The sequence below is a fragment of the Anthonomus grandis genome, chromosome 8, assembly GCF_022605725.1.
Source record: "Anthonomus grandis grandis chromosome 8, icAntGran1.3, whole genome shotgun sequence".
In the NCBI taxonomy this organism is placed as follows: Eukaryota; Metazoa; Arthropoda; class Insecta; order Coleoptera; family Curculionidae; genus Anthonomus; species Anthonomus grandis.
In genome coordinates, this window is record NC_065553.1 from 15,188,146 (window position 1) to 15,202,226 (window position 14,081).

Here is a 14,081-nt window from a genome sequence, read left to right on the forward strand (position 1 = left end):
TGTTCCTGAAAAGCACAGATCAGTAGTGATTTTTTGCATTATAATATTTACACGTACATCGCACTATCAATCACTGACCGCTTGTGTATATACGAAACGCATTTATCAAAATAAATAATATCGAGCTGTGATCGTGTCAAAAGCTTTAATAATGTCCGGGAACGCGGGTGAATCGAGCGGCGGTTTAACCACCAAAAAGTCGAAAAGAAAAATTTCGTTGCCGTGGTTTCGGCAGAGCAGCGTCACAAATCAACATCCGGCCTTATCCAGGCAACATACTATTGATACACCGTCCAGTTTTCAGGCCAGGTTACTTAGGAGACAACCTAGTCAAAATGCAATGGTTAGTATTTGTTATTAGGTTAATGAAAGGTAAATATACAGTATATCAAATCATTTTTTTTTCTAAATCGGGTCTAATAGGAATGCGGATTTATCTTTGCGACTTTAAGTTTAACAAATTAATCAAGTCGACATAAACAAAATTCTTGGCTTGCGAGCCATATCTAGTAATCTTAGATTTTTATCTTCATCCATCTATAACAAGTTAAAACGCCTTTTGTCTTTTTAAATTTGGACCAGTAAAATATATTTTGGGTTAAACATTTCAATTTTCTACCCATAACCAGTAACTTTTTTTTTAATTTTCCTCTTTGTATGTGATAACATATTTATCTCCTATCTTAAGAGTGCGATAGGACCTTAAGAGTAATGGTTAAAATTTGTCGCCCTTTAACTACTAAATGATTTATAAAAAATGTCTTTTTCCCATTCGAGTTTGATGCAAAAAAGCACGTTCATCGAGCCGTAAGCACTACAAAAATTATTGGCTTGGATACCTTATCTATTAATCTCATCAGCAATTTTTTATTTATTCATCGATAACGAGTAAAAACGTATCTTTTTCCTTATTAGGTAGTAAAAAGGTTAGTAGACCTGGAACCAGTAGAAACAACTGTTTTCTTTATCAGCTTGACTGTGTGTGATAAGTGTTTATCCTGGCAATGATTTTTCTTATTGTAATCTCCATTCACCAGAAAAAAATGGTTTTCCTTATCAGTCTGAATGCACCTACACATTTATCCTCCAGTGGTTTTTAAAGATCTGTAATCAAGAAAAAATTATCAACTCGCAGGCTTTAATGTATTTATTTCATTATTAATTTTATTGGATCCATTGACTCTTAATATTGGCTTAATTATTGGCTTGGATGCCTTATTTATTTATCTCTGCAGTCATGTTTTCTTTATCCACCCATAACCAGTATGTAACATATGTTTTTTCTTATTAGATTAGTTTTACCTATGTACAAATTTTAAAACAAAATTTACCTTCACAAATGCAAATAGAATATAAAAAAATATTTAATTAGACGTACGTTGCGAACAAACAATCATGAAAAGAACAATATTAGGAACAGGCTTATAACATATTAAGGGTGTTACAGTGAATAGTTTTCTTTATTGGCTACACTTCGATATTATTTGATTAATGCGATAAGTGTTTATCTCGGCAGTGATTTTTCAATTGTAAACCCCCACCCACCAGTAAAAAATTGGTTTCTCCCTCGGACAACTTGGATGAAGTTTCATATTTATTTTCTAGTGGTTTTAAAAGATTTGTAATTGCCCTGCAAATCGTGTCAACTTGAGAAATGCGTGCAAGCAGACGATCGATACCTGCAAAGGGAAATATAATTAAAGGATCAACAAACTTCTTTTGATTGAAATTGGTCAAATGGATCAAGATCGTTGTGGTCTGTAGCAAAAAAACTTGGCCAAGGTTTTTGTAGATCAAAAGTTTCACTATTGACTTGTTCGATTGGAATGACCGCAATGGAAAAGGCAAACATGCTGTTTGCTTTTTCTAGTATACATTTTTTCCAAAATGCCATTAGGTGTTCCTAATTTATAAAATCCATTTTCTTCAGACATAACTATAGCTAGAATTTATAGGTGCGTCCTCTATTTTCATCGAGAATTTTTATAATTACATTTTCTCCAAAAGACACCAAAGGGAATTTTTTCGCACTTAAGCTTAACAACTTATCTGCTTGCCTTTTTAATCCATGTGCACTGGCAGTTCTATTTTGTTTGAGCATTCCTATTTCTGAAACAAAAAATATATATTGAATAAAGAATCGCTATTAAAAATCGATCGAGTCGAATATGATATTGTAATCTATGCCTAAATAGATAAACTCACCTGACAGTGTCGCCTTCTTCGGTGTCTTCTAAATTATACATTTGATGTTGGAGGTTTGCATTTAAACTATTAGATCATTCGTCCCCGCCTTCTTTAAAACTAGTTTCATTATGTTCAGTTGATTCTTGATTGGTATCTTCAGTAGGATCAATTGCTTTTTCATGTGCTTTGTTTTTGAGTTCAACAATAAAAAAGAATCTGCTGTATTTCTTAGAGTTTTTTCCATGTCTTCCTTAGATAATAACACTTTCTCTATATTTTCCTCTCCCTGCAATTTTTCAACAATTTGCGGTAAATCAAAGGCTTTAAGACCATTAATCATGGAAATCCCGAATAAGGCCTGATGCGGAGTTTTTTTCATATAGACAAATCTTAAACATTCAGACTATTTGGTCGAATTGTTTTCACTCATCCAAGAAACCAAGAAATCACGAATGTCTTGGTTCACTCTCTCCACAGATCACATATCTGCTAAATTGATGATTACTGTATTTACAATTTCTCTACCGTTATCCCTATGAATATAAGTATATTCATAAGGATAACGATGATGCACTAATTATGCAGAATATATCTATTAAGTTATAATCCACTTCCTCAACTCTTTTTGATTTAAAGTTTTGGAGAAACAGAAATTTGGTAAGGTGATCTTGATAATTTAATATAAGACTAAATTCTCCATCTTTCTCAGATTGTATATCTATGGGATCAACTTGACTTCTTTTATTAAACTGATTGGATATAAGTGGCTTTGTAACCAGATGTCTTTTTTTGTTGACATTGTAATTTCAGATATTCGTCAATAATGCGTCTACTAATATTACAATATATTTTACTTAGCTCTTTTTTTATGCCGAGGGTGTGCTTGATCAGCTTTTTTCAAAACATATAATTCTGGCAATGTAATATAATATTTTATAATGTCTCATAATCCCTCTTTTGTATTAGTTTTTCCATCTCCCCAATGGTCAGGATCTGAAATCTGTTTAATCTGCGATAATCCAATGTAGTTAATTTTTCATTTTTGTTTTTTTTTATTAGACTCTTTCATTTCACAAATAATTTCATTATATTTTTATTTAGATAAGGCGAAGTAAAATTATTATTTGGCTATATATTCTGATAGGTACCTTCTCATAGAATTCAGATTTATTTATGGATTCCACTGTTTCAGTTATGTTAGATTAGATTAACGATGAAAACACAAATTTGATCCGCAAGATCATTAAATTTAGACTCGAAAACAAATTCTTATACAAAACTGACAATAAAATCACTATATAATTTACAACTATATAGACTCACGCAAGTGCCATTGTGATTGGCATAAAGCGACTCACTAAAGGATTATGTAGTTGATTCTTGAGCAATTGTTGCAATTCTTGAGTAAGCGTAGTTTGCGCAGATGGCTAAATGTGTAAATGAGGCTAAACAGATGCCGAAATAAATGTTTCTTCAGCCATTGATCATTAAGCCTTTAATCTTTACGCGAACAGAACATACACCGCAACAGCTTTTAACGGCTTTTACAGGCTCAGATTCGTCCACCTCTTGACCATTATTCTCATATATGGAGCTCTCTACCCAAACACACCTTGAACTTGGCCTCATTCCATCCAGAAGAGGGTCATACGTCTTACAGGATTTCCAGAAATAACTAGAATCTTGGACAGTTTAGTGCATAGAAGGTGTATAGTGGCGGACCTGACTCTTTCTATTGATACCATCAAGGTAAATGCTCTTCCGAACCATCATTCCACCCGGAGCTATATATGAAAGAACTACTCGACAGGCAGACTCATGAATATACAGTGGATCTGCAGATGCGTAGAACATCGTTATATCGGAACTCCTTTCTATATATAAGTGCAAATCTGTAGAGTAAACTATCAAAACTCATTTTTCCCGAACATTACAATAGTATATATATTTCAATTATTATTTGGAATATATAGACTTATAGCTTTATAGGCAGAACCTAGAGAAAAATATATAAAAACTTCAAAATTTATCAACCCGGATGCTTTAGCTTATTTATTTTGGCCTTGATTTTATCGCATTCGCTGATCTTAAATCAATAAAAAAATTTTTTTTTTGCTGGCATGGATGCCATAAGTATTTATATCATCGGGGTTTTTTAAGGATTATCGACCCATAACCAATAGAAAATTGTTTTCTTTATCATTTTGAATGTATTATATGTTCTTAATATGTTTAATAATTTTGTCTTGAAAGTTCATTTTATATTCTTTTTTTGATTTGCTCTATATGCGTTAACATACTTATCTATCCAGTGGCTTTTGAGGTTAGATCTGTAACCAGAAAAAAGGTTTTCTTATTCTTATCAAACTGGAGACGTATTTATTGTGAGTGATTTTAGATTCACTAGAGAAATAATCAATAGCAAATAAACTGCATTATTGTCTAACAAGCTTAGTATGTCTCATTATTGGTGTTCATTTTGCCAAATAAGTAAAAATATGAAAGTTATTCAATAGTAATGGTATTATTATTTTTAAGTCTTTTAATCTCACAGTTTTCCCTATAGAACAATTATAAACAAGATTTAATAAACAATCAAAATCTACTATTTTCAAATAGTAAAAATGTTAAGAAATTCACTTTTATTTCGATGTTTCTAGTTTGATAAGCCTCGACTGTCTAATACATTACACACTATTTGCAAAAAAATATGATCTAAGTACCAAATTATTCGGCAATATTCAAATAAATAAACCGTCAAAAAATAATCACACAATAACCAACCGTAACACAAACAGAGAATTACGAACAGTATTTAAAATATAAGATCAAAGAGATAATTCCCTGCCAAATACTTTATGAATGTACGTTTTACGTTTGTGCATTAAAAGTATTTAGTTTTTAAATTGGATACCTAAAAATAGTATTCATTGCAAACGGAAACTGTTTAGTTACACATGATATTGTATGGAAGACCTTTCAGACCTTTCTGACCTTTCTTTTCAGACCAATTCTATTTACTATTAAGATATCGAAGATCAATACTCCTGGAATTTTCTTGTGTCATTTTACTTATCCAGGTTAGATCTTTCAAGTAGGTTTTGGTTTTTTTTTGATAATCCCTAAAACCTAAAAATCCCCAATATAGGATTTTCTTAACCCGTTGAGTCACCAGCATTAGATTTTTTCTTATAAACTAATAAAAGTCATAAAATCTAAATAAGTCGAAGTTATAGCTTAATAAATCATATAATGTCTGGGGAATAGTTTTATTCGACGCCTGGAGTCTGGCCTCATATCGGAAACTCTCTTCTGAACGACTTAAATTTGTTTGCGTTTACAAACTTTTTAGTTTGCATTTAAATTACTTCGCGCGAAGTAAATACCAATTTATTTATGTTGTTTTCCAGTTTTTGCGAAAGAGGAATCTTTAGTTTGTTTAACTTAATGAGTAAGAAACTTTAGGAGAGTAAGTGAATTTTTATAAAAAAACCGCGATCAATATTTACTTGGCTATGATTTATGGTTATACAAAACATTTTTAAAGACTTATAGATATTAAAATATTAATATGTGTTATTGAAAGTAGAAAACTATATTAATATAAGAAAAATATTAACTTTTTTGGCAATTTCTTAAAAAATGCGGTTTTCTTTTTTTTGACGAATAGGTTAAACAAAAAATTCTGAATAAATTATATGCATTTTACATTCATAAGACACTCAAACCGGTATTTGAAATCCTGTTCATGGATGCCAATATTTACATAGATTTGGCGAATATCGGTAGGACTAAATGCAATGTGAAAAAATTTTAATGTTAGCAAAATGGTAACAATATCATTCTGTAGTTTTGGACCTGGCAATAAAACATCATTTAAACTAAAATTATTAGAGCTTTTAGAAGATCCATAAAATACAACTCTAATTTTAGAAGTCCCACTGTTATTATTGACAACACAATGGTGAGGAATATAACATGAAAGGTTGTCAGACGAAGTACAAGGTATCATGTGGTTTTGGTTCAACTAATCCTGCATAAAATTTTACATGTTGCAAAGAAGTGGATTTTTATGTAATCGGTTTTTCAAACGTCGGGTAGGTATCTCCTAAATCAGGGCATGGTTGTTTAAAAGGAAGGTAAACTACATAACGTCCATCACGTCGTTGAGAATAAGTAAAAACAAAGAAATATTTACATTTCTGTTCCTTTATTTCTTTTTCTGATTTTGAGAAAAAGGCCAAACTTTTGCAGACTTGCAGAATTTCAACTTTTAAGTATTTGTATTGATATTATTCAGAAATCAAATGAGAATGTAAAGTGTAAAAAATATTTAAAAATTGTTTTTTAAATGAAAAAAAAAAAAGATTTATCGGTTTCGCTTTAAAGGACTTTTCTGCTTCTCTGGACAGAAAAATAGTAATGTTATTAAAATATTTCTCAGTGAAAAAAGATACCAAGTCAAGAAATATTACTCAAAAATAACTCATATTTAAAATAAGAAAAATAAAAAACAGAAAGGCGCGGTTTTATGCTGACAAACAGTCTTTATTTTAACTATATAAAAATAGACTGCTTCTTCTCAAGGCAATCGTATGTAGTTTCCTCATTATTTTGCTGAAATGCATCTACATTTAAAAGAGTTCCACCACTGCAACCTCTAGGCATCCCCCTATTTACTGCTGAATTGCTGGGCTACATGCTTTTTCTTTTGTTCTTCAATTCCAAGTTAATTCGATGAAAGAGTTCCTGGTTTACTCTTTTAGGTTTGAAAAGTGTTTCAAATTTTTTCTGACCAATAACGAATCTGTAATTCTTTGACAAATCTTTATATTCGTTACATTTCCAAATTATGTATTATTTTTTTACGTTGGAAATTCCTTTTTTACCTGGGAAATCTTGTACCTCAAATAATCGCCAGTTGGTGCGAAGTTTTTTTACTTCCTCAACTTTATCATGAATAGTTTTAAATTTATCAGTAGAAATCAAGGTATCCTACCTTGCTTTCTGAGCAACTGTTCTACTCTTCCAATGGTCCTATTTAAGAACTTAAAAGGAAACTTGGAATTGTTTGTATTTGCTTGAAAGATCCTACTTTAGACCAGTGTGTGCTTTCGAAAACCATACTGAGGGTCGCTGTTGTGATGATGTTGGTGGCCTCCAGGTATTTCAAAATTTGCTGATTTAGAAGTTTCTCCATTAGCTTAGCAAATGCCGAGACTAAAGCAATCGGACTGTATGGGCACCATCTTTGTTCTTCCTTTGGTAATTGATTTGATGGCCTTAGTGTTTAAGCTTTGAGAACTTTTTTAAGATCTCCGTGACGGAAGTTTATCTCTGGTATCGAAGATGCGTTTGTTTCATAAAGTCATTGGTGTTTTCCCTTTTAATTCTACGGCAGAGTTTGATGCGAACATCTGATCAACTGCATTTGCTACAGACCAGAACGATATTGATCCATTTGCGAAATTGAAAGGTCTGTTCTTAATTCTTTCATTCTATAAGCCTCGATCGTCTGCTTGCACGCATTTCTCAAGGCAACACACACGATATTGGTCTTGGCGATATTTGCGATAAGCAGGGTTTCCTATCTGAAGAGCTTTTCAATGTGTTCAGAGTATAAGCCTCCTTACCTACCAAAATCACCTTTGAAATTTCGCTCGTATACGCTGATGAATGATCATTGGTTCTAAAACAGACATCATTCCAAGGAAACGAATAGAGGGACTGTTTTAAATATCTACAGTTGGATGCCAAAATTTACGTGATTTGCTTGCAGATCGTGGATTTTATCAGCAAGGTTGGTGAAAGGCGTTATGTAGTGTATATCGTTGGGTGGTCTGTAGAGTCTCTGAGTTTCGGTTGTTATTTTGAACCACATAACATCAAAACCATAGGTTTCATAGCTTCTTCAGGTTGGCAAAATATATCGCTTTTAATGAAGAAGGCGAGTCTGTTTTGCAGTGGCAGGTCTTTCATTTGCATATGTTGGTGCACGACGTTTATGTTCAGATACTGACCTCTTTCTTATATTACATAGATCTACAATTAAATGTGTCATCGCATATAATAATAACCTTATAACTAATACCGGAAAACTGAAATAATTAACTCAAACTATTCTAACTTAAATTCTATTTAAGATATAATTTACAATTTGAAATTCTTGGCCTTTATGTAATATCTATTGTCACTATCAGGGAATAACTAGTTTAACACCCAACTCATGCCAAATCGATTTCTTCCTCAGTCTTTATTAATATTTTTAGTATACTTCAGATACCGTTTTATCGGGGGCGGGGGGATACATGTCAAATTCATGTTAAAAAAAACTGAGTACATTCTTTAAATATCTAAAAAAAATTGTGTGGCATATGAGGCAAGATCATTTTTAAGATAAAACCAATCTAGAAACTAATTTGTCCATTTAGAAGCTTCATTTTTTTTAAATAATTAAATTTTGATACTTCAATAACGGGAGCAGGGCGTTAAAAATTCGTAAATGAGATTTCTTGGAGATAATTATTACGGGATGGGCGATTCGATTTCGTTTGAGAGCCCACTGGACATGATTATCTATTATGATTCTGACCTGCTAGAATCTTTTGTATACAAAAAAACTCATATAATTTGCACCGCATCCAAAACCACTCCGATCAACCAAGCAAGCTTTAATTAAAAAAGCATTATTAACCTTATTTATTAGTGGGACTGTAAACGACAAGTTTTAGTAATTACTTTTCGTATGAAACTCGCCCCACGCCATTCCCGAGGGCCTCTCGGGGTTAAAAAAAGGCTGCTTTATTAATATAACTTACGCAGGCAATCGATAATAACACACTGCGCTATGTTTTTATGCTGTAATTTTACGGTTTGCTGATTAGATATACGTTAGTTACTGAAAAATAAAAAGAAAAATACCCCGCATTACGCCTGATATAGTTACATGATAACGGACTATTAAAGGCTCGAAATGAAAACATTTTAGCCACCTAACATAATAAACGAAAGAGTCAATTTGAAGCGAAAACGATCCAATAATGGGCCATAAAAGAAAATATATTGCCCTGGCTATTTTCGGCAGTTCTAAAATCTAGTTTTTTATGCTCGCGATTGAGGCGAATCCTGATAGAATGGCGAACGAGATAAAATCTTTATATTTTCATTTCTCCGTCAGTAACCTTGATTCAAGTAGTCGAGTATGATTACTATAACTAGAATATTAACTTTTCCTGGTTTAGGTACTTTTATATTTACACTTTTTTAAACCTATTATAACCTTATTAAATTTTAAATTAAAAAAAAGGACTTCTGATTTTTAATTTTTAGAGTTAACATCAATAGTAATATTACAATAATACTGAAAGATTGTTTGTTCTTTATTGATTCTCTAATCCCAAGCTAATTTCTTACTCACCAGTTCAACATTTTTGGAATATCTGACTGTGTGCCGCTCTGGAATGTGACACATTATTCTTATTACTGTTGAAAATTTGCTTTAGAAAATAATTGTTCTAGATAGATGGAAATTTGTTCAAGTTCAAGGACTTATTAAGTATTAAATGAAGTTGGAACAACGAGAATTTGTGTTGTGTAAATTAACGCTTCCTTTCAGTTTTATAGTTAACTACTACTGCCCAACTCTGATTATAGTTTTTTTTCTTTCTTTCTTTTTTGGCACTGGTTAAACCAACTGGCCAGCTTGTCTCTGTATAAGAAAGTAGGAAAAAACAAATAAATAAAAAAAATTAGTTCAAATTTAAAACCACTAATATTTTAAGTCCACCAAGATCAGACCAAATTCTATTGAACAGGTAAACACCTTACAAAGTTGAAGATGTTAAATTTTGTTACAAAGAATATCACTCTACATATATATGAAACCTATACACCCTAAGATTAATGCTATTATAAAGGCCACTGTGTATTATCTTTATTCTACTACAATGTTTTTTCACTTTTTTTTTCTTGTTTTGCTGTGTCCATTTTTTTTTAATTAATACATTTTTTGTTTTATGTTTCTGATTATAGTATTAAGGTATATTGGAAAAAAAACTTTTCTATAGCAAAATTGTGCATATATTGTATTAAATTTTCAAACTTTTTCCAGACTGGAGTCCTAGAAATGACCTGGGTGGTCTCGGACTTCACCGCGACGAATCCTCAAGAGCTGACTGTCTCCAAGGGTCAACAAGTCGAGGTGGTGGAGGTATGTCAAGCCAAACCAGAGTACTGTCTTGTGCGCATGCCGACTAGAGGGTCGGAAGGACATCAAGAGCCTGTTCCCGAAGGGTTGGTACCTCTGGTGGTGCTGAAACAACCTCCACAGACCAGAGGATCTCCTTCTAGACGGTTGCCCCAACCCTGCGACCAAGATATTCAGGGTAAGTTAATGATTTTTTTTTTGGTGCATCTGCTCGATTGTCATCTTAACCACAGTCAATTCTTTTAATTTAACTTGTTGACTTATTTAACAGTATACAGACATAAAAACAAACTTACATACTTAGTATGGCAGCTAATAGGCCTTGGAGTCAGACTTCCAGGAGGAGTGAACACAGTTTCCCAAATTCTATTAAGGCCTCTAAATGTAGAATATATTTTAAAAATTAAAAAAGCAATAAAAATTATTATATACACAAACTACATATAATTCCTAAAATGGCAAATTACAAGATGGTTAGGGATAAATTAGTAAGGATGAAAAGGGTCGGGTATAAAATTTTAAGATTTATGAGTTTAAACATTTTAAAAATCAATATGGGTAATAAATATTATACATTGTTTAGAAGCAGGCTGGTTTTTCGTTTAAAGCTTTTTTCGGAAACAGCAAAATCCATAATTTTTAATTTATAGATGAAATGCGCAATTTAGTATACAAAAGATTTCTTATATAATTCTTTCGTAATGATTAAAAAAACTTAATGATTAAGAAACTTAAATGATTCTTAGATATAAGTATGATGGAGACTTATATTGAAGAGAGGACTCTCCTTTTGTACATATTTAATCGATGCCGACTACATAAATGCCAAATATAAGCCTCAAACACAAATTTAAAAGCTGTTGAGTTCTGTATGAGTGAATTTTTCAGACAAGGTCTGTAAACCCTGTCACAATAATTTAAAGGTGATAATACTAAACTGGCGCATAGAATTTTCCTAATATCCTGGTTTAAAAAATGTCTCTCAGAATCTCCATGTTTCAACTTACGACTAATGTGCTCTTTGTACTTAAGCTTGTAACCAATTTAATTCCAAAATTTTTTGTAGAATTTTTTAAACTTTTAACAGTTTTCTGGTATAGCCTATTAAGGTATTCATTAATAAATTCTTCATAATTAGCTTGATTCACATCAGTGTTTTTAAATGGAAAATACAACTGGGGGTCATCTAGATAGCAGTGGTGTTTGCAGTAAAGATTCGTTTTCTGTTAGTTGTGAGTTACATAAAGTATAGAACAAAGTTCCAAAAATGCTACCTTGAGGTACACCAGAAGTCATGTCAAGAACCTCTGACGAATTTCCTTTCAGATATCATCTATCAGGTAATAGGTAAGCAAATATTACCGAAAAACTAAACTTTAAGGAAGATCCAAATAATCTGTGTTATGTTAAAAATATTTTGTTATATGAAATATGTTAATATGAACCAGGACATTCTAAAATCTTGGAAATTTATTATCTCTTTTGACATAAGGGTAACCTTTTAAAAATAAATTTCAGAACAATCTTCCACATTATGAACGATTTTATGATTAAGCAAGAAAGCCCTAATTCTTCTGAAAGTAAACTCTTCTAAAATTAAATTTGCCTAATAGGACGTTATACTATGGCTTTTGTAAAAATCTAAATATTCTCCTCAATTTCTCCAACATACTAGTATTTTGGTTTCATGGTTTTTACAATGGTAAATTTAACTTCTCAAACTTCGAATGCTTTATTAATGTGGGCATCAAAGTTAGCATAAATCATTAATTTCCTTTTCATATTTTAAACTTATTGTCTTGTAAATTTTGCAGCAAAACGTTTATGAAAATTAAAACATTATTTATTGTCTTTCGTCTAGGTAATGCAGCAGCCAGGTTATTCTGAACAAGTTCAAATGCTGTTTATTTGTTGATACAATTTAACATCGCCCGCTAAGGTATAAAAATAGTAGCGATCAGATTAGATCCCTGTGGCACATATCCTTTGTATACAACATAAAGATGTTTAAAAAAAAAAATAAAGCTTGCAACTGATGAGATAACCCAAACAATTTGAAAATTTTTTGTCGTGGTTGACCCTGTCGAACGCCTTAGGAAAATTTGTATACATAATATCTACTAGTCCATTAAATTAATCAAAAGAAAACAACACAAAGTCTCGATCTCAACAAATTCTTTGAGATCGAGACTTTGTGTTGTTCTCTTTTGATACATTTGACGGTTTAACACATGCCTTTATTTTTCTCTGCCTCTAGTACTAAACTTTAAGGGAATATCTAGTAAGTAAACTTCGCCTTATCGACATTTATGTTTTTTCTTTTTATATTTATCATATATTTTAAACATTTATTGACATAATTTGTAACTAAAGCCATATTAGAAGAGACATATCGGGTCAAGGGCAAACCTGATCCACGTTAAATTCGAAGGCCTCATACCTATCGATCCGTGTGCCGTCGGATGCTGTAGAGACGTGAGGGGATTAAAAGTGAATCTCGTCTCTGTTTGGCTATCTTAATCGTCATTGTTTATGCTCAATTGCCTATCCAAGAGCTTTTATTTAAGCTTATTTAGCTGAATAAATGTAGCGTTCAAATACTGAATACTTTATCGTTTCTGAGGATAAAATTAGAGCTAGCTCTTTATGAGAATTAAGTTTCATTTGATTATTTCAATCATAATGGAAAGTCAAAGAAGGTGAAATATTTGTCCTTAAAAAAAGTACGCTGCCCTATTTAGTAATATGCTTCTTATTTATATTTTATTAGTAAATAAACTTTCTAATCAATATGTTTTCAAGCTATTTTATTAATACTGGAAAGGCCATTATCGGGTAGCAAACAATAAATTTTATCCATGCAATCAATAAATGAAACATTAAAGTAAATGTGTCGGCTGACCAGCGACTCGTGATATTATAGGGCAGTTAGCGTAGCCTTGATAAAACAATATATTTTATGTTTCAAGTGTTGTGATTTCTTAAATAATATCACATAATTATATGGTTAACTCTTAATATCAACCCGGATACTTGGGCATTATGTAAATAGGGAGAACATTTATATAAAAAGATAATATCTTCGGTATATTTAGACAAAATAGTAAAAAAAAAATCCAAATTTTTAACTTATTTGTTGATTATATTATTGTCTTAAAATTACTATTTCCTTACGTAATTCGTATCCCTTTATAGGATAAGCATAATTTTATTGTGATTCTTAGTGATACTTCTAATTGAACATGGATTACAATCTTTTATAAAAGGTAAAAACACAAAATCTACAGCATCACAATTATATTTTTAACTTTTATAAAAGTGTATGACCAGCATCTCTGGGATAATGGATGAATTTTTCGAGATGGATTATAATGCCTGATAATAGAGAAAAATTTTACTTTTTTTGGATTCATTTCAATTTTCATTTGATTGTTCAATTATCTTGAAATTCTTAATTTTAAGTGCATCATAATAGTAGTCGTAATGGTAATACTAGTCCATTTGTAACATCTGATATGGGTTGTAAATATGTCTGAGAATAGGAAAAAATATAATTTTTAGTTTTCTTTATTTCAAATGCATTTCAGTTTTCTATCACCGCCTGAATCGCCCTGACTCACCTTGTGTCTTCACGTGATAAAGTAACCTGATACGAAGAGCATCATTTTATCATGTTTTTCAGAGAATT

General features: G+C 31.5%; 1 protein-coding gene across 7 annotated transcripts in view; it reads left to right on the forward strand.

The window, feature by feature from the left end:
* LOC126739256 (triple functional domain protein) overlaps window positions 1-14,081 on the forward strand; it is a 288,570-nt gene that overhangs the window by 186,928 nt on the left and 87,561 nt on the right. For all 7 annotated transcript variants that reach the window (XM_050444845.1, XM_050444840.1, XM_050444841.1 and 4 more), the window contains one exon: window positions 10,298-10,571. In XM_050444845.1, coding sequence (XP_050300802.1) covers window positions 10,298-10,571 — 274 coding nt within the window. The remainder of the gene's footprint in view (window positions 1-10,297; window positions 10,572-14,081) is intronic.